This window comes from Trichoplusia ni, chromosome 1 (genome assembly GCF_003590095.1).
Source record: "Trichoplusia ni isolate ovarian cell line Hi5 chromosome 1, tn1, whole genome shotgun sequence".
Taxonomy (NCBI): domain Eukaryota; kingdom Metazoa; phylum Arthropoda; class Insecta; order Lepidoptera; family Noctuidae; genus Trichoplusia; species Trichoplusia ni.
This window is the reverse complement of record NC_039478.1, coordinates 21899797-21921002: the sequence shown is the minus strand read 5'-3', so window position 1 is coordinate 21921002 and position 21206 is coordinate 21899797. Positions and strand designations below refer to the sequence as shown.

Below are 21206 nucleotides of genomic sequence, written 5' to 3'. Positions count from 1 at the left end.
CAAGCTATTTAATGCTTGCCTGAATGTGGCTTATAATAAAATTAATTTTATAAAACAGAAAAGAAATAAAAAAAACTATTTAAAAAGTATTAATTAACTTTATTATATCGACGTTATTCAAATACAATATCTAATTTATTTTAACATTCTCCCACAACTTATAAACTATTCCAATGCCTTTATCACTATGAAAAGATGAATAATGTTAATGGATATAAATGCTAAGATTAGTTGTGTTTCCTGTTTTACCGACAGAGCAAACTGACGGAATTGTAAAACCACCATCAAGACTCTGTTTTACCGACACTGAAAAACAAATGAGCACAATTTTATACAGTGAAAAAGGCACCCAAACAGTAAGGATTAAGGTATAAAACTAGTTGTAAGTCATGTAGCGCGGCGTGGCCGAGAACTTGGCGTAGGATTTGATGACTTTGTTGACCGCTTCAAGGAAGTCCTTTTCAGTGGCGACCTTGCGGCGAGCGCGGATCGCGAACATACCAGCCTCAGTGCATACAGACCTGTAACATCACGGTTATAAGTAATGGGTAACAGTTATAGGTACAATTTTGTTTAAATGATATCTGTTTAAAGGCAAAAACATTAGCCTTCTTAAGGAAGTAGCTCATGTGTCAGCTACCTCCTTACTATACCACTGTCCCAGCCGTTAGACGCAGTCACATACTGTCGCACTTACAACATTAGTGTGATATACTTTATTGTAGGGTAAAATCTGAACCAATTTAGAATTCTCTTAGGACTTACGTCGAAATAAATAGGATTCATATAGTTGGCTTAGTATTAACCATTATCTGAATAACATAAGGTAAAATAAAAAAAGAGGTACTTTTTATGAGCAATAACTGCACGACATTCAGAGTAATTTAAAGTCAACAGACTACCTATATACGTTGCTGACTGCAACACACAGCCCAAACGACTGGTTCTAGGACCGTAAAAATGATATGCAGGTCTCTTTTATACTGTAAGTGAGCACTATGAAAGATTTTTGGCAATTATCATCGAAGGTGATGAAAAGGGGGTATTGAAGTTTGTTTAAGAAACCTCATTTTTTAAGATAAATCTATAAAATTTTCATCATGTGGGTGAAGCCGGGGGCAACGAATCAAACATAAATATTCAAAAACTAAAAATAATATACCTAATCTCAGCACCAGTAGAGTTGGGACACAATCTAGCCAGCAGATCGAATCTGATGTCCCTCTCGACGCTCATGGAGCGGGCGTGGATACGGAAGATGTGAGCGCGGCCCTCCAGGTCGGGCAGGCCGAACTCCACCTTACGGTCGAGACGGCCGGGACGCATGAGCGCGGGGTCTAGCGTGTCCGGTCTGTTCGTCGCCATGAGTACCTGCATCGTATTAAAATTAAAGTCAGAATAAAATAAAGTTCTTCTTCTTCTATTTCTGAAATTCCACTGCACGGATAGCAGTCATTGAGGTCACCACGCCAAACCCGCAGCCCTCGATACGTCGCGGGTTCGAACCCAGCGCAGGACAAGCGTGTCTGGGTGTCTTTGTGCATGTCACTTAAATTTTGGTGCAACCTCAGCGACACAAGGATTAAATTCCTTAATTTGGAAGAGGTTTTATTAAAGAAAAAATAATATTTAAAAGGAACATGTTACAAGTTCATGTCATATTAAAGATTAGCATATATTAATAAGGGTCGAGATGATAGATGTGAACAATAACCAAATAGTAAGGCTTAAATTTTTCAATTACTTTCTCGTGTTAATCAGATCATTTATGATGTCAGTGGAATTAGAAAAGAATGGTTAGATATCTACTGTGAAGTGATACGTTGCGAAATATAATACTCATTCTTTTTACTGGTAAGAATTTTTTTACCTTGATGTTGCCTCTAGGGTCGAAACCATCAAGTTGGTTGATCAACTCCAACATAGTTCTCTGGACTTCGTTGTCACCGCCAGCGCCGTCGTCGAATCTAATTTATAAAGATAACAATTCAATTTAACATCCCCATTGAAAATGATGAATCAATCCTAAAGAAATATCAAAATAAAATCTTAATATTGTTTATAATAAATTGTCTTGCTATACCTGGCTCCACCGATGGCGTCGATTTCATCAAAGAATATGAGGCAGGCCTTCTTACTGCGCGCCATCTCAAACAGTTCACGCACCATACGTGCTCCTTCACCGACGTACTTCTGAACCAACTCCGAACCTAAGAATAAAGGATTATTAAAGACCTCTTTAAAGTTATATTATTTTTTGAACTTTAGAACTGACGAAATGTGTTTAAAAAGACCTCGAGTATTTTTAATATGCTCATTCTACTACACATTGAGGCAAAATAGTGTAGGATATGCCGAAAGAAACAGTCTTTCCACACAACACTGTGTAGCAGATGTTTGGATAGTATGGTTATTTTTTCTTGAGAATTAATTAGTTTTCTAAGGCCCGATTTTTCAATCGTCAGATAACTTTAATCTAAGGAATTAATATGGCCGCGTGACATATTTTCTATGCAAAAGCTGTCAAAACGTCAAACATATTCGTCGAATAAAAGTTATTTTGCGATTGAAAAATCGGCCTTTAATGAAATTTGTCTTTTTTTCTAAGCACAGAAGCGACAGCGCAAAACGAGTGGAGTCTATTTAATATCGTTTTGGTGGTTTGCTATTGTACAATATGGTATTAAATTACGTTCGTAATCTTTTTTCGCATTTTTTTGTACTTAATTTATATGAAGAAATGGAATGTCCTGCAACATGTAGCTCTGTTAGAAAAGCTTCATCATACAGAGATGTTCATAGCAGTGGCGTGGTGTTGCTCTAGGGGAGGCGTATCAGAAAGCTGCCTAAGCTTATGGACTGCCCTCTTTCTTTAATCCCCATGTACGGTCAAAAAAGAAAACAATCTAAAAATTACAGAATTAAGATGGTCATTTTCCAGGCACTTTTTAACGTTACAGTTTTGACTTTAAGTGCATTTTTGTGTTTTTTTATCGCATTAACGGACTTTTTTTGCTGACCGTTTTAAATAGCTTTCAGATTGCTTAGGTACTCAAAAAAGGTAAACAGTCTTGACGTGTAGAATATACTTACCAATAACTCTGATAAAGCAAGCATCGGTTCTGTTAGCGACAGCCCTAGCGCACAGGGTCTTTCCGGTACCAGGGGGGCCGAACAGTAACACACCTTTAGGTGGTTCTATACCTAACTTGACGAATTTCTCAGGCTGTAACAAAATAACACAGGTATATAGATAGACACAGATTCCTCAAAGATGAGACAAGTATTTTAATTTAGGAGATATGTGTAAAATTTCAAACAAACGAAAATCATCGGCCTAGCCTTTTCCCAATTATGTTGGGGTCGGCTGCTTCCAGTCTAACCGGATTCAGTTAAGTACACTGGTACTTAGATGTTTAACAAGGAAGTTCTGACTTTGTCAGTCAAATTTATGCTCGATTAAAAGTCGATTTGACAGTTAAGTCAACATAGACTGGACTAATGTGATTACAATTTACAAAAACATTGGCGTTTACTATGTAATCCTGATTTCACAATAAAAAAAATACATACATGTAAGAGAGGAGTCTCCACGACCTCTCTCAGCTTCTCGATCTGTTCCTTACAGCCTCCGACGTCACTGTAGGTCACATCCGGTTTCTCTTCGACCTGCATCATGGTGACGGTGGGGTCGATCTTGGGCGGCAGCGGGATGTGGATCTGATACTTGTTGCGGTCCACGCTATATGATAAATGTGAGTTACAATTGTGAGGTATAGTGAGATGTCTGTAGTATTGATTAGAATTTACAAAGTTAAGTTTTAGATTTATCATAAATAGTACAATTTCAGGGGCCTACCACCATATTTTAAACTTGTTATAAATATTGCAGGTGTGGAAGAGAGATCTCTATGTTTATAGGGCTGTCACACTTCCTCGTCCATAATAATAGTACTGTGAAAATGCCGCTCTATGTTTTTTGGGTGAGAGACTTCGACAACCATAATTATAGTACTAAGATGTGGTGGTAGACCCTCTGAATACTTCAAAATGCTTATTAAACCTGTCGCACATAAGGTTATAAGAACTTATAATCCATTTTTTGCTGACTCTCTCAGTTGTTCTATACTGTTAAGTTAGAGTTAAGTTAGATATGCAACAAGTTAAATAGGTAAATCAAAAATTTTCAGTTCACACAACAAATGGGGAGACTTAATAATATTTGTAGTTCAAGGTAATACCCATAATAGAAAGCTTCACAAAATTAGGTCAATTTTCAATGAACTTGTGTATAATATTGGAGAGTTTATTAGAAGCTGCCAATGCTTGTGAAACAACCACCTTTACAGCTCTCCTTAGACTGGCTAGAGCTATCTGTAGGCCAGTTATGTCACTAAGGAGGATGTATCAAAATACCGTTACAGAAACAAAAAAAGTTTGCTTTATGCCCTGGTGGCATAGACTTGTAAAAAGTTTTAAATAGAAACCATGGCCATAAGTGTTGCACTTTTAACTTTTCTATTTTCAAACGGGTTTAGACTTTAGAACCCCGACATATGGAATAATTTGATCAATAAGATTCTGTTTTAGTTTCTGTATGTAACGGAGAACTTTTATATGTAGTATATTATTTCTTATAAAATTAGTCACAAAACCTGCAACTAAAGATGTTTTAGATAGTAGTGAGTCACTAATAAACTTTGAATAAACCAAGATGAAAGTGACTTATCAAACCCACAGATATTTCCACCAGAATTTGTTTAAAAGTACGATATATTTTAAGCATCTAAAGGCCAACTCTACATTAGCATGATCATCTACAAGCATTAGCAACTAACATGTCTATTGAAAATAAAAACCGAAAAATCTCAGCTCTATATGTGGGTATGGACATTTATGTAAAGGTTCATATTATTTCTCTTTCTTCATCAGTGAGCCTGCAGTCATGACGTAAAGTAATATAAGTGTAGATGTTAAAGTGTGACAGTGCACTATATGATGTAATAACATAATGTAACCCATAAAAAGAAGACAATGTGTAAATGGGCTCTTAATAGTCACTTCCTATTCCCATAGTGAAACATTTAAAACTATAACTATACTAATCATTTTGTTAAGGTACTTAAAATGAACAATGTTTCAATACATCTAAAATCTAAATCTTGGTGTGTCTTTTTATACAAACAGGGCCAGATCTAGGGGCCCAGGGGCCCCGAGGCAACAAGGGAGTGGGGGCCCCTTGGTTCAAGTTATTTTCATTCAGTGAAAAATTTATTGAGCTTTTTAGATGCCTACTTTGGTGGTGGGCCCCTAGGCACTGGCCTTAAGTGCCTTATGGATACTATGGCACTGTATACAAACACATATGAAATAAATACGAATAACTGATTTATTTCAGTGGTACTATTGATTTGGTATTTTTTATAGAGATATAGATGATGATACAGTTTCAACTCTCTTATTAACTTTCAACTACAGACTCTATTTAAAACTACATACATTATAACTGCAAAGCATTCTTATTATAGGCTTACGCTTATGACTACTAAAGCAAAATAATTATTTCTATTGATACAAAATGAAACATTAGAAAACATTACCGATACTCTAACGACTATAAAACAACTAAACAATTTTACATACCAATTATAAATTTCAATTTGCTTCAGATCTGTGGTAACTGATGTTAAGAATGTTTGGACAATATAAACCAACAACAAAAACGCTGTTACCTAGACCTTTACATAATATTAAGTCTGATGTGGCACAATATGTTTTTATTGTATTTTAACTAGTTTGATTGATGGTAATGTTATATTCCTTAAAAAAAGAAAATTTAGAAATATGTAAAAATATGATTAAATAAATGTTGAGGATAAACTTACCCAACCCTCATGCCTTCTTCAATGTCTGTGGGGGCTACAGAGTCAGCGAGGTCAACCACAAACTTAGCAAACTGTTTCACATTGATGATGTATTTCGGGTCATTTGAGTCTGCATTGATGATTTTTGTGCATCTTGCTACCTATATTAATATTATTTGTTAGGAAATAAACTTTGTTCTCTTTGAATATTTGTATCAAATATCGGCAGTATGCTGTAGATGGTATGTTGTTCATAAACACAAGTTTTTAATCAAAACATGCACCATAATCTTATTTCAAGATTATTGAGAGACTGTCTGAGGTACTTCCTTTGTCAAATAATTTTATCATTGTAAAATAGAGCACACATACAATCTAGCACATTCTAAGGAACAATAACTTGTTTAAAGCAACATCCCTTTCAAGTAAAAAGGATAATTTTTAAGCATAAAATCTTACTTGCAATGGTTGTTCATTCTGTAAAGTCTGTTTATCTGCAGCCAGATCCCATAAGGCGGGGGGAGCCAGTCCAGTATCAGACTCTTTAATACCAGTCAATTCATTAACCCTCTTCATCACAGTCTGAATGCCATCTTCAACCTCTTTGATGATCTTCGTGTACTGTCCCTGGCCCTATAGTGCATTCCGAAAAAAGTTAAATTTCAAAAAATGCCAGTCATCAATATCAATGGTTTTGTAACTAGATTTGTCAATAATACTTACGTATGATTTCAGAAGCGCAATATCGCCTTCATCGAGAGCTAAAATACGAAAAACATAGTCGTTTATATTTCTCATAAATAATCAGTTCATAAAAGCAAATATGGGTTATAGCGAAAAACAACAATGGTCGATCTTGTTATTTGAACTTACATTTAATTTCTTTTTCCGGCTCCTCTGTAACATCTTTGAGTTTACGCATATCATCGCCTAGATGATCCGGCATTTTTATTGATTAGTACTAAACTATTTCTCAAAATAAGGAAACACACAGACGATCGCTTGACTTGACCGTCATCAATTTCATGTACAAAGCAATCAATTACACACTCCTATATACGCAACTAGTGCAACACTTTTTGTTAATCTCATATAAATTATGTTTTTTTTTCTATAAATAAGAACTAACAAATAAACACACCACAATCAAGTAACGATTATGATATTTTTTTTATATGGTATGGTTTATTTTTAACATCGTGGAAATATTAAATATTTTTAAAACCTAAACATTTTAAATCTAGAAAACTGCTGGTAACGAAACGGGTTAGGTCGTCAACTCTAAACACGCAAGTTTACACAGAAAATACAATTTCGTTTAAGTACTCTGAAGGTATTCTTTGAACCTTATTCGAATATCAGAGGTTTTTTAAATACAACCTCGATAAAATTAATTATCAGAGCCCACAAGACTGTAGTATAAGCAAGCATTTGCGTTATATGCTGTGTTATAGAATTATATTTATGCTTAAATAGAAACGTTGGAAAAGATGACAAGCAAAATAAAAAGTGCGTTCGTTTTAATTATTTTATCTGATATTCTCAATTTATTTATTTATTTGTGAAGTAAAATACTCGTATGAAAATTAAGCCTTTTTTTAAAGATTCATTAGAAATTAGTAAGTAGTATAAAAGATTTAATAAATTGATACAACTCTGTTAGTAGATAAAATGAAACAATCTCATGAATGCATTGACAATATGATGTCCGGTGCGCCACCTGACAGCCAATTTCAGTACTAAAATTTTGTATTCGTAGTGCTGAATGGAGAATCACATTTTTTCGTGTTTCCCATGAACATATTCTACTGAATTAGCGAATATTTTCTTTTAGGTAAGTGTGAAAAACTATGAAAAAGAATTTTAATGGATTAGAACGTTATTTGAAGGATTAGAAATGGCTGCTGAGATCAGTCCCTCCGGTTATGACCCACAACCTAATGTCAAATCCCGGTTTTACTTAACATTTTCATTGCATTACGTACTGTTTTACATTTAATCGGACGCGGTTATTATGCATAAGCTCCTTGTTTTGCAGTCTTGAATACGCGTTCAAAATATCGGCGGTAAGTGTGTTTGATTATGTGCGCGATGTCCCCGGTATGCGACTGATAGTCTGTAGAATTTCAACAAAATTCTTCATATTTATCTAAACCTTATCTTTTCTGTTATCAATCGATCTTGGATCATCTTGTTTCTAAAAATCATGTGTAAATTACAAGCTCAAGTATTAAAATGTTTTGTATTCTCAGAAAAGTGAGTATTTGTATTGTTCTTTGTTTAAAAAATATTTATTAATTTACGCAACGTGTCTTTCTGCTCTTGTCCTTGTTAGACCGTTTAAAAAACAATGCTTATTGTTATTACATCAGTAAGTTGTGATTTAGTTGTGGTCAATTCTTATCAGAATTTTGTGATAACCTTATTTAGTTAACCTTAACAGTAAGAATATATAATAGTTTGAACATTTGTGTCCACTGGACCACACTTCTTAATTTTCGGTAAGTTTTTTTTTATTTAGCTATTTAAAATATTTTCAATGTTTTTTTATTATGATACATGTGTTTTAAAATATAATATAAATCAATAATATTTTGATGAACACAGAAAACGTTTTTTTTTACCAGAACAAATTTTGTCAAAAAGCCATATTTTAAACAAAAAGGTTCTTATACAAAATTTATTCAGATGTTTTTATAATTTTCAAGGTAAATATTTAAGGTCAACATAAATTCGGAGCCACATGTGAGCTTTATTCATCTGTAATAAAGTAAATAATAGTACTATACATGCATGCATCACAAAATGTTTGTGTGTACAATAATTACGCTTCATGTGGAATGCTTTCTATAAATAACCATTGACAACGTAGAGTCATATGAAAACACAAGAGTTTTTGTGCAAGGAGGTTTTAATATCAAGAGAATTTACTCTTAGTATGATATTTATTGTTAATAGTGAAACTATAAATAAGTTCTTTTGTTTAAATTCGCTTTAAAATCATGTGCTGTGACAATGAAGTTAGCAAAAATATCTGTGGACATTTTGCACTGTAATGTTTGGATTTAGGAACTTTTTTTTAAAGGTAGTGTCATTATGTGTATTTGTTTTGTGAATATCATGAAGTAGTATTTCTTCCAATAATACCAATGTTACCATGTGGCATCAGTAAAAACTGGATGTAAAGATTAATATCACCAAAATTATTTGTTTTTAAACATATCTGATTATCTATTGTTTTTAAAGTTTACAAAGAGGTCTTACACAGTCTTTCTTTTATGTTATCATTATAAACACATTACCTGCCTTATTAGTCACACTGTACATGATTGGCCAAGGCTTAGCAAGCTTAGCCTATAATATAAATAAATTTAATCATCACAGTAATCAATAATGAATCATTTATAAGTAATTTTGTTTTAGTACCATAAAGGCTGTTTTACAAATTGTAATCTTCAAAACAAAGATTATGAAAGAAATATTTGTTTTTAAATTTGTCACAGGCTTGAGAACAATAGCTGTAAGTCATTGAAATCTTATTAAATTTGTAACACCATTTTCAAAGTTATACTTAATATTGATTAGCATAATGAATGTTTAGATATTCAAAAGTTATGACTTCATAGTTACAGTAGTTAAATTTAATTATCACAAAAATATGTCAACACTTAAAAAATTAAAAACAGATCCATTTCTCACAATTGTGCTCCCTGTTTTGCAAGGACTTGCACTTATATAAAAAGTAATAGGACTTAAGATAATAATATGCAATGTCTTATATTTCTCAGTCAATATACAAATTGGGTTAATAAACCACTATGTAACCACAATTTATAAATCCTTCAGACTACAAGACAGCACTTATTACAAAGGTATAAAGTTCATTATCCTTATGAATGTTGAAAATTTACGTATAGACCTTATATTAGTACAAGCCACAATAGTAAGCCATATTGAATTAACGAGCGGCATTTCAATTCGTACTCGTACCGAATAAGACATTCGTAGTTTATAAATTGGCGCGCAAACAGCCGTGTTAACTGTTTACTTACCTACACATGGTTTGACACGCTAGTAAACACGGCTACTATAAATTTTACTATACAATGACCTTCAGGTTAAAATTAGAGGTTAGACCTCATGGGAGTAAATGTGGCCAGGATTTTTTTTGGTTAAGGCGTATTTGACTACAAAGCTGTAACCTCGTTTTTATAGAAAAAAAAAACATTTTAATTTAATGTATTCAATTTACACGTACAAACTTAGCAGAATTTGCATTGAAAACCTATAACACTTTGCATTTTAGCATGGGCAGGTGTAATTATAAATTTAATCCGTTACGTATTTCTAGCCTTGTGCTATTCAGGTTAGCGATGAGATAAATTAAGTGTTTTCTGTTCTCAGTAATATTCATAAGTTTTACGAAAAAGGTTTGTCGGTAATCACCCGCAATTTTCTAGCACGCGACAATTGTAAACGTTCATTTTACTTTTCTGCCTTGATTTTTTATTTCAATCTATACTTCTAATATTATAAAGAAGTTTGTGGAGTTGGAGGCACTAATCTCTAGATCGACTTAACCGAACAGCCACGTTAGTTATGACTTTCTTGAAATATTAAACAAAAAAATTGATTTGTCCAACCAAGTGTGCCCATGTCAACTAGTTATCAATAAAAAAGAGTAGTTTATTATACAATTGTATTTTATAGCATGATATGACAGGACATAAAATTCCTATAACCTTCCATTTGTTTTTTCTAAATCGTTTGTCGCAAGTGCCTATAACATTATTATGTGAATTAAAATGTTTTTTTTTCATGATCGTTTAGTGCTGCTGGCGAGTTGGCGAGATGCACACAGCCTCTGCAGATGGACAGTTCCGGAGTACCAACGGGTCTACACATGGACGTGACAAGGTCGCCATATTAGACGCTGGATCTCAATATGGGAAGGTAACATTAAAACGTTTATAATAATACCTATTAAAAAAACACTTGGTAAAAACTCGGGTAAAGTTAAAATCTCGAACCATTAAGAACCAATTCTCAGGATAAGATAGTTTTTTTTTTTTGATAAATGCATTCAGAATGCATAAGAATACATTACTGTCGGAAACCTTTGTAGTCCTCAAAGTAACGAAATTAAAGAATCAACATATAATTTAATATTCTACTTATAATAATTATATTTATCTAGCAGTTGCCCGCGGGCCGCGGACCTGCCTGCTACAAATTAAAAAAAAACCCCATGGTAACATAAAATCGAGAATAAGACTATCCTATGTGCTAATCCAGGATATAAATAGTCTATGGACCAAGTTTCGTCTAAATACGTTCAGAGGTTTTTGTGAGAAATAATAACAAACATCCAAATATATACAAACTTTTTCGTAACATTAGTAGGATTCGTAGTACGTCAAATATTGAAAATATCGATAAAGTTTACTCTATTTTACACATGGGGAGAACCTCGTAGTGACGGGTGCAAGCGCCAGACACTACAATGAACCGATTTTGCGTTCAACGACATCACACGCTGCGAGGGTTCATGAAAATATTGCATTCGGTGCCAATAAAACGACTGCCTTAGTATAAACACTTAAACACCCTGTATATACGACCTATTTAATTAGAGAAATGTATGTTCACTTTTCACGCAATAATGACAGGGTGCAAAAAAAAAGAAGCTATATTATTGAAATGAAACTACTTTTACGGATTTTATCGTGGTTTAATTTTAGATTTTAGTTCCCGACGTTTCGAAACCTTTGCAGTCTGCCCGTGACCAAGTAGTTTCATTTCAATGTCTAACATTCGCGTAAACCTAAGAAACCACTAAGCTATATTATTTTTTTATTTTGACATGAAGATTAAATAAATTCCACTTGGTTATCGACCTCAGCAGCCACTGAACTTTTAAACAGCTATTTTAATTGAAAAAAAACTACTGTTACTAATTGAAAATGATCAATACACCTATTGTCCCCCAAATATCATTTTGCAAAGTTTATCAAGGCCATCTTAAGGTCAGTGTCAACTAATCAATTTTCGATTAAACTATGTCGTAACTGATCGTCATAAATTAATTGATAAGATGCCCTCTAAAAAATTTTCGCTAAATTTTATTTATTAACTCGACTATCAGCAGACATAATAGTTATTTTTTGTCAACAATTTATGTTTTTTCCGCCACAAAACATGCAACTAAACCCTAATGAAAGGCCAGTATGGCTCTTTAGGTTTGTAAACGACTTGCGGTCATATGTTGAAATGCCTTTATAGATTCCGTAACTTGTTGTATTGTTATTTTAGATGACCAAGCTATATTTGCAGTTAAATATTTAGAGCCAGCTCTTACTGAACAGAAAACTTCCTTCAACTAACGTTGTTCATCCCTAGCTACGTACACTACGGTTGTTAGTCCGTCTTTCAACTGTTTCGTTAAACAGTAAAATTATTCTTCAAAGTGATTAAAATGTGACGTCACTCGGCATCTTCGTTTGGCAATAACAGTATTAATAAACAATTTTATGATATTGAATCTCCATTCTAAATTAGTTACCTTATCAAATGTAAGACTGTTTCGTAAACTAATGAAATATGTTGTAATATTATAACTAGCTGTTATCTAATACGTTTCTCAATAGTTGACCATATTGGGCCGGTTTCCGGTTCACGATATCGAAAAAATGAGCGGAAATTTTATTAATTCAATCAGTTTTTGCTCAGAATTGCGCCGTATAAGCTTTATATCCTCGTGTAATCCAAATTAAGTTATACTCACCGTATTTTAAGTAGGCCAAGCACTTGAAGGATTTCTAGCCATTTTCGGCCGATACTATGTTCGCTTATAGAATTAGAAACCAAATTGAACGTTGGATAGTCTTTTACCTTTAAAAAAGTTTATAACTCTACATATATTTCTAAATACCTTAATAAAATAATCAGTTAATATAATCAACTGAGTCTGGAGACGTCATTTTTTACTTATTTATTATATGTATTTGGTAAATCAACTTAAATCCCTTGATTTCCAAGAAGCTGATATAGTGAATCTGTTGTCAAATCGACAGACCACAGTATTTTTGCTACCATGAGTCTAACAACGAACGTTTGAACCTGGAAAGACACTAGCTATGTTGTCTTTGTAGGTTGAATTCAAGAATGACTCACAGCAAAATTACACTTGTGGTTGAAACCTAAGGTGCAATTTTTCATTCTTCAATTATTTGATAAAATCACTAAGACATCATTGAAAAAAATACTTACTAACTGTACTTTTAGGTAATAGACCGGCGCATCCGCGAGCTATGCGTGGAGTCGGACATCTTGCCTCTGGACACGCCGGCCTACCACCTCAAGGAGTCGGGCTACCGCGCCATCGTCATTTCCGGCGGACCCAACTCCGTGTACGCTGAGGACGCGCCGCGATACGACTCGGATATATTCAAGATCGGACTGCCTGTATTAGGTAAGCTTTCATTACACAAATACATACTGAAAAACATTCTCATCTCATCTTAGCCTATGAGCGTAGCCCTCTCCGTTCGCTCTCCAGCGCGCTCTGAAAAACATTTCCAAGGAATATCTAAGTCATAGTTCTTTGTTCATATATAACTGATCTGACTGCACGGATAGCCGAGTGGTTCAGGTCGCCACGCCAAAAGCACTGTGCGCGTCGTGTCGCGGGTTCGATCCTCGCTTAGGATAAGTTTTTGTGTAATCCATGGATGCTTGTTCTGGGTTTGTGGTTTGTATGTTTGTGACATAAGTATATATTCCTTAATGCAAGAGTCTGATTTTTTATTTGTAAGATAAGATAATATTATCTCTGAAGTTTATGGTAAAGGTAGATTTATAGATCTTGAGATGAGCAAATGATCAACTAAAAATCATCTAAACAATCGATCATAAGGTTTAAATTTGTTTGTCAGGAATATGCTACGGTATGCAGATGTTGAACAAGGAGTTCGGTGGGTCGGTGCTCCGGAAGGAGGCGCGCGAGGACGGCCAGTACGAGGTCGAGGTGGAAACCACATGCCCACTGTTCAAGTAAGCTAGAGAGAGGAATATTATTATTGAAATAAAACGAAACACTTTATCTTCAATGGAAAAAAAGAAGCACGATTTGACGTGATTGGTTTATTATGTTCAATCCTAAAGAGCTTAATTGTTTTCTATGACACATTTAACTTATTTAGTTTGTTTATTTACTTTTCCTTTAATAAGTCAGGTAGATTTCCAGAAGGCGGCAGGTCTTTATCATTAAAATGTAATGTAAAATGAATCATAAGGTACCTAAAAATTAGAATGTCACTGCCAGCAACTTTAAGCCACATAACCAGTGGTCTTCCAAACTGTACAAAAATAATATATTTTTTTTCTACAGCCGCCTAGAAAAGCTGCAGCCAGTACTCCTGACTCACGGCGACAGCGTGCAGAAGGTGGGCGAGAGGTTCCGCATCGGCGCGCAGTCCTCCAACCACCTGATCGCCGCCATATACAACGAGCAGATGCGGCTCTACGGCGTACAGTTCCACCCAGAGGTGACATATTCTTTATTACATGATGTAACTGCATCCGACTAGTTCGAACCCGATCGGAGTCTTTAATCATGATCTGACGCTGCGGAGAGGCCGCTAAACACGAAAAAAAACATTCGTAGTTATTGGACCTGGTTCTACTCCATTTCTTTTAACGTATCTGTTAAAAGAAACTGAGTAGAATCAGCAAACTCAAACAAAAAAATGGTTTAGTGATATATAACATAAGATGTTACTGTAGGACACAGCATAATTAGATCTTTTTAAGCAGTTATCACATTCAAAAACAGTAAAATGGAAATCCAATTTACATGATTTTGCGTTTCGTCTCATTTAAATTATATATTTTTATAATTTCAATTGTCACTTAAGTTACAATATTAACGGTTCTTATTCATAATTTACGTTCCCCAGGTGGATCTAACCCCAAAAGGCAAGCAGATGCTGTCCAACTTCCTGTTCGACATCGCGGGACTGTCGCGCACCTTCACGTTGCGCTCACGCCGCGAAGCCTGCATACACTACATCAGAGAGACTGTTGGTGACAACAAAGTACTTGTAAGTATTTTTTATAATTATTTTATGTAATGTGTATAAAAATTTTGACTACAGATTTATGTTGAGTCTACTAAGAGAACTGTATCATTTTTCATTTATTCATACTTGTGAAATTACTTTTGTTAATTGTATGGTAAACAATAAAAGTCCATGAACAATTTTACATTAAACACAATAGTATTTATTTTGAATAAGTAGCGGTGTTAGTAAAAAAAAAATGTAACACCAGGGATGTGATGAAAACTAAACACTTAATATTGATTTCCCTAATATGAAGAATTAATAAAACAAATTTGAAACTGTATTACCAAACCAGTAAGATTCATTTTCGTAATTAGTTAGACGAAACTATGCATACTTAGGTTAAAGGTCCTTTGGGGATTAAAGAAAGAAGACTGTCCATATGCTTAGGCAGCTTTCTGATACGCCTCCCCTAGAGCAACACCGCGCTACTGCTATAAACATCTCTGTACGATGAAGCTTTTCTAACAGAGAACTCGCTGATTACCGTACATTAACATGTATAACCTGTATATTCAGGAGAAGAGTAAGGTCGTTAAAACAGAATAAACATGTATAAAAAGACGAATCATGGGTTCAGGGTTGTTTGATTGCTTTCAACTTTAAGATTACTATTTATCTAAAGACTATTAGACAATTTTATGTTGAAAGTGAATAAAATGTATGAAAAGTTGACTCATCATTGTCGACTGCTTTGTTGTGTTGTGTATCAGGAAACGTATAACGATTGCATTTCAACGATAGTTTGTATCATCATGTCTCTTAGTACAAGATTTTTTATTTATCAAAATTTTCTCCGTCGATCTTTTGCCTTACTTTATAATTTTTGAATTATTGATTGACTACATAATATGTGGTTCTTTATCAGGTGTTAGTTAGCGGTGGTGTCGATTCAACTGTATGCGCGGCGCTACTCAGACACGCTCTCCGCGAAGACCAAGTCATCGCCTTACACATTGACAATGGTAAGCATTCGTAAATAACATTCTAAAATGTAAAAAAAATCCCCAAGTAAAAAAAACTATTTGTATTGAACCTCTTTGAATGTTGAACTGAACTACAGATGGATAAATCGATGTTTATATAAAAAGAATCAAGCTGTTCGAATCAAAACAACTCATTCAGTTAGCAAAACAAATGTTACCTCTTCATTGCCAATGTCATGACTTACAAATGGAGTGCTCATAGTAAACTTGGCACTTGTTCAAGAGATTTTTTATTAATCAATCTACATAGGTGAATAAATGTTGAATGTTTTTCAGGTTTCATGCGTAAAAACGAGAGCGCCAAAGTTGAGCGGTGTTTGAGGGAGCTCGGTGTTCGTCTTCATGTTGTCAATGCAGGGCATCAGGTGTGTACATTAAGATTTTATAAACTGATTTAGGAGTATTGGGTATATTTTTTTAGGTCGTTTTTATTGTGAATTGGAAACAAATACGTTACGAATCTAAATAGTCGTCCTATTGCACTTCAAATTAAAATAAACTTTGGTTTTTTCAGTAGTAAAGCGATTCGTTTCGTATCGAAAAAGAAAAGATAAAGTGTTTAAATTTTTCTTTCATAATTAAAGGTAACCGCAGCAGTCACCATATAGAGATACTTGCAATTGTTGTGTGTCGCGTTTCATGTTCGAATTTGAAACGTCAACGGCTGCAGCTCACTTGTCTGTCCGTGTATCCCTGCCAAACATATGAAAGAATGTACGTATCGTTCTCTCCCCGTAGTTCCGGCAGGGCAGCACAGTGGTCCGCGAGGCGGGCGGGCGCGCGCGCCACACGCCGCTGCTGTGCCACGCCAGCGCGCCCGAGGACAAGCGCAAGATCATCGGCGACGTGTTCATCCGCGTGGCCGAGCAGGCCGTGCGGGACCTCAGCCTCGAGTACGTACCGACAACATAGCCTGTAGTAGATAAAGGAGCCAACACTCTATGTTATTTCATATACTGGTCCGTGGCAGTGGATGCTACCACATGCGGCCTCTTAGTCTAAGGGTACTATTCCTGCTTTAGGTCCAGCATCCCGAATTTTAATCCGGGAGGGGGGACCTTTTGGGTATATAATGAATAGTTATACGTTGCCTTACACCGACTGAATGCGGGAGACGTTGCACGGCGGTTTTGGTTTTGTCAGTGAGAGTGACATTACCCGCTTTCTCTCTCGAGGAAGTGGGTGTCAAGAGTATTGGATGATTATTGTGTGGTTTAAGTTATTGAGTGAATATTCAACAGACAACAAAAAAAAAAAGGTTTTGCTGCCACTAATGGGTATTTCAAAAAAGCGTAGTTCACATACTTAGCATAAATCACGACGCACATTAGTCCATGAACTGTAATTTCGGAAATCTGGCACTTTCAGCTTAAACAACAGTCTATTTTTGTTTTTATGGATGCGTCTAAATGTCGATTATTAATCTTCTATCCGCTTCCCAGAGAGGACCAGGTCCTACTGGGCCAGGGCACGCTGCGGCCCGACCTGATCGAGTCGGCGTCGTCGATGTGTTCCAACAACGCGGCCACCATCAAGACGCACCACAACGACACCGAGCTCGTGCGGCTGCTGCGCCAGCGGGGCCGCGTCGTCGAGCCGCTCAGGGACTTCCACAAGGATGAGGTGGGAAATCAATTATGTATTTTGGATAATAAGAGCAGAAATTTGATGTCGTTGGAGTCGATATTCCTTTTTAGGTTATTTTTAGAAGTCATGTCGCGAAGTTAGGGGTTTAAATACATGAACAACACATGAGAGCATTATATTTGTGTGCCTTGGTTTTTAGCCTTAAAAGTTACAGTTTGTTGAGTCTGCTTCAGTGAGGCACTTTTAAACTCTGTTTTGACTCTTTGGACTCTTTTAATTTATAACTTTTGTGTGGTTGAAAAATTATAAACAAATTTGCTATAGAGATATGACGAGACACGGTTTTATAGAGCGAAAATTGTATTACCCATAGTTAGGACATTTGTGAAGTAGTTAGTAATATTCACAGCATTTTAAAGCATCTTTTCTCTAGTTTTAATGAGTAAGTTATATGGTAAATAATAACAATGATCTGTGTGGCAGGTGCGAGCGTTAGGCATGGAGCTAGGTCTGCCGGCCGCGCTGGTGGAGAGGCAGCCGTTCCCGGGGCCCGGACTGGCCGTCAGGGTACTTTGCCAGGAGGAAGCCTACTGCGAGAGGGACTTCGCCGAGACACAGGTACTACATTATGTATACCTAATATAACACAATATCTCAAGCCATAATTATTGTAGACAAGAGTTTTATGAAGTTCATCTAATTTTGATAATAGATTATATGCTAAAGGTAGAGCCACATACCACATAGAAAAAACAACAACATATTTTGGAAACATTGACATGGGAAAAACATATTTTTTCTCTTAAAATTTTCATTTGTGAGCTAAAATCATATAATAAAGCGACTGATGTATTTAGAAAACATACTTGATTTTTAAACTACCTTAATACAAGCATACAGTATAAGAGCAACCTTTTTAACCAGGTCATAGTGAAAATAATGGTTGAGTACGCGTCGATGTGCGTGAAGTCTCACGCGCTGCTGGGCCGCGTGGCCAACGCCAGCACTCCGGCGGAGCAGGCCGAGCTCAAGCGCATCTCGTCCAAGTCGCCCGTCGCCGCCACGCTGCTGCCGCTGCGCACTGTCGGCGTGCAAGGTACACCTGGCTGTCCTTCACAGACTTTCTAGGGGTTTCCTAACGTTATTCTTGCATATTCGCAAACAGAAACACATCTGGTTGCGTCTAGCTCTTTGTGCATTTGACTGGTATGTTCCTGAACTCCGTAATATAATTTTTTACATAGGTGCAGGAGTCGTTTAAAAAAAAATAGATTTTTTAACTAGAGATCAGTGAACGTGATTTTTTTATGATACAAAACTGCCCAGTTTTAGCTTATCAACTTTAAATCGACCATCATCAGCAAGCAAATAAAATCATTTGCTTGTGTTACATTTACATTTTACCAGCTGATCATAATTATTCTATTCTATGTATAAATTTTGGGTTTCAAGGAATTTAATGTTTTTATTATTTTTAATTAAATGTAACGTATAATCGTGTATTCCCAGGTGACGGCAGGACGTATAGTTACGCAGTTGCATTATCGACGGAGAGGTATCCACCGGACTGGAAAGACATGCACTACCTCGCCAAACTTATACCGCGAGTATGCCACAATGTTAACAGGTATGTTACAAAAACATCTTTGAATGGAATCGTTTAACTGATTCGATAAATTAACTGAAGATCGATCGTAAAATGAAATATTCATTACACGTTGCCTTAAGACGTTTAAAACAGTGGGTGTGTTTATTCGTATAAACTTTTTGTCGACAAATTTATTGAACTAACATTATCTTTCTTTAGGGTTTGCTACGCTTTCGGAGGTATAATTAAGGAGCAAGTAACAGACATCACACCGACTTTCCTCACACAACAAGTCATCTCTACATTACGTCAGGCCGATGATCTCGCTACACAGGTAATTGTCTTTGTTTTGAATCTTGATAATAATCATTTAATTTGTCTGCCTGGAATTCAATGAGGAAGTTTTAGAGCAAGTATAAGAATAATTTTTGTATCGTTTTTTATATTTTCTGTTACAATTAAGCAAGAATTTTAGTCTACTTAAATAGTCACACGTGAGTCGTGCGGCATGAATTATGTCCTACAACCAGCAGATTTGACAACTTATACAATGCTATTGAAAAGGCTATTAGTGCTATAATACAATTAATTCTAAGAGGAAGACTATTGGTGTTTTGTTTGTTAGAACACTTAGTAAATGTTATCGTACCTGCAGGTGCTAGTGTCGAGCGGCTGCGCGGGCCGCATCGCGCAGATGCCGGTGGTCTTGATCCCGATCCACTTCGACCGCGACGCGGCGGTGCGCGCGGCGTCCTGCCAGCGCTCGCTGGTGCTGCGCCCCTTCATCACGTCCGACTTCATGACGGGCGTGGCCGCGCTGCCCGGCTCCGACGCCATGCCGCAAGACGTACGACATGCCTCTCATTATACTTACTACCTTTAAAACACTTCTGACTGATGAGTTTTGTCTCTGTTCCGAATCTTTTTAAATGTGGTAAAAACCACGAGCTTTTGATAATTACGTAATATTTTTTATTTTGCTTTGGCTGGTCAAGAGTAACATTGAATTATGATGATTTTAACCATGTCCACGCTGATAAAGCTACTCACTACTAGTTAAAGTTAAGTATTCCTTGAAGTTTCACGGAAGATAATACATTATTCTCACCGACGTAGAAGGTCGACATACTTTAAAACCAGCCTTAGATTTTTACGGCAATTATTATTGTATTTAAAAAATGCAGTAGCCATAATAAAAATATTGTTTTTCAGGTCGTAGACAGAATGCGCAAGGAGCTGATGACGGTGCCGGGCATATCGCGCGTGTTGTACGACCTGACCCCGAAGCCGCCGGCCACCACCGAGTGGGAATGATCGCCGCGCCCCACACTCTTTTATATATTTTTTTACTGAACGAACGCACCCACGGGCAGTGGTCGCGACCTTATTGTTTTATTTGATGGAAGACATCACCACGCAACATAGTGAAGGCAACTACGAACTCGATTTATAAACACTATTGTTATAGTTAATGGCTTACTGGTAGACAAACTTGTACTATCATTAATCAAGTGCCTAAATAGTGCAACATCGATCTCGTGAACACGCATTTCTGCAACTCCGTGCTCGTAAAGTTTCTCTCACAAAATGCCTCTCCACGAGATCGGTGTTGTACGACTAATCTTAATTTTTAACTTTTTGAACTATAGTTGCTAATGAGTGCACGCTCAATATGACTAGCGGTTTTATATACGGATTTTCGGTTGAACTAAACGTTGATTTTGTTTTGTTATTAGTGTTTTAACTGTATCGAGGTTTAATTTATCATTTGTAAGTTTCAACGGTTGCGCCACTGCCCGTCATAAAGAAGATTTTGTAAATACATTGGTGTCACATGTTATATTGTTAGCTCCACTGATCAGTTTTGTAACATGTAGTAATTTATTGTCAAAGGCTGTGTAAAAATTTATAAAAAAGCCCAATATTCCGCGCGACAAGATTGTTATAAATGGATCTTGTATGAAATCGAAGACACATTGTGTTTTATGGAATGGTTCAGTGTTATTGACTGGAAGTTTCATAATAAAAATTATATTATGCTTTATTTTCACATTGGATT

General features: G+C 35.8%; 2 protein-coding genes across 6 annotated transcripts; one reads left to right on the top strand and one right to left on the bottom strand.

Annotated features, from left to right (window-relative positions):
• Window positions 1-82: 82 nt before the first annotated feature.
• On the bottom strand, window positions 83-6898 carry LOC113499378 (26S proteasome regulatory subunit 7). The gene is made up of 10 exons (XM_026879850.1): window positions 6738-6898; window positions 6588-6625; window positions 6324-6497; window positions 5886-6025; window positions 3574-3742; window positions 3094-3226; window positions 2084-2210; window positions 1871-1967; window positions 1163-1371; window positions 83-521 (listed from the first exon to the last, which is right to left on the bottom strand). Exons 1-10 carry the CDS (start codon window positions 6808-6810, stop codon window positions 377-379), a joined length of 1305 nt encoding a protein of 434 aa, XP_026735651.1. The 5' UTR covers window positions 6811-6898; the 3' UTR covers window positions 83-376.
• A 687-nt stretch (window positions 6899-7585) lies between these two features.
• On the top strand, window positions 7586-21197 carry LOC113499351 (GMP synthase [glutamine-hydrolyzing]). Of its 5 annotated transcripts, none has more exons than XM_026879818.1 (16): window positions 7586-7698; window positions 10695-10817; window positions 13149-13335; window positions 13799-13916; window positions 14254-14410; window positions 14822-14965; window positions 15855-15951; window positions 16249-16337; window positions 16711-16865; window positions 17415-17595; window positions 18043-18177; window positions 18484-18655; window positions 19069-19186; window positions 19367-19481; window positions 19803-19994; window positions 20360-21197. In XM_026879818.1, the coding sequence occupies exons 2-16, from the start codon at window positions 10716-10718 to the stop codon at window positions 20459-20461; spliced, it is 2064 nt and encodes a 687-aa protein (XP_026735619.1). In that variant the 5' UTR covers window positions 7586-7698; window positions 10695-10715; the 3' UTR covers window positions 20462-21197. The 5 variants fall into 5 exon arrangements, with proteins under 5 accessions (XP_026735619.1, XP_026735638.1, XP_026735611.1 ...); XM_026879837.1 differs by lacking the exon at window positions 7586-7698 and adding an exon at window positions 7761-7930; XM_026879810.1 differs by lacking the exon at window positions 7586-7698 and adding an exon at window positions 8085-8120.
• Window positions 21198-21206: the final 9 nt, after the last annotated feature.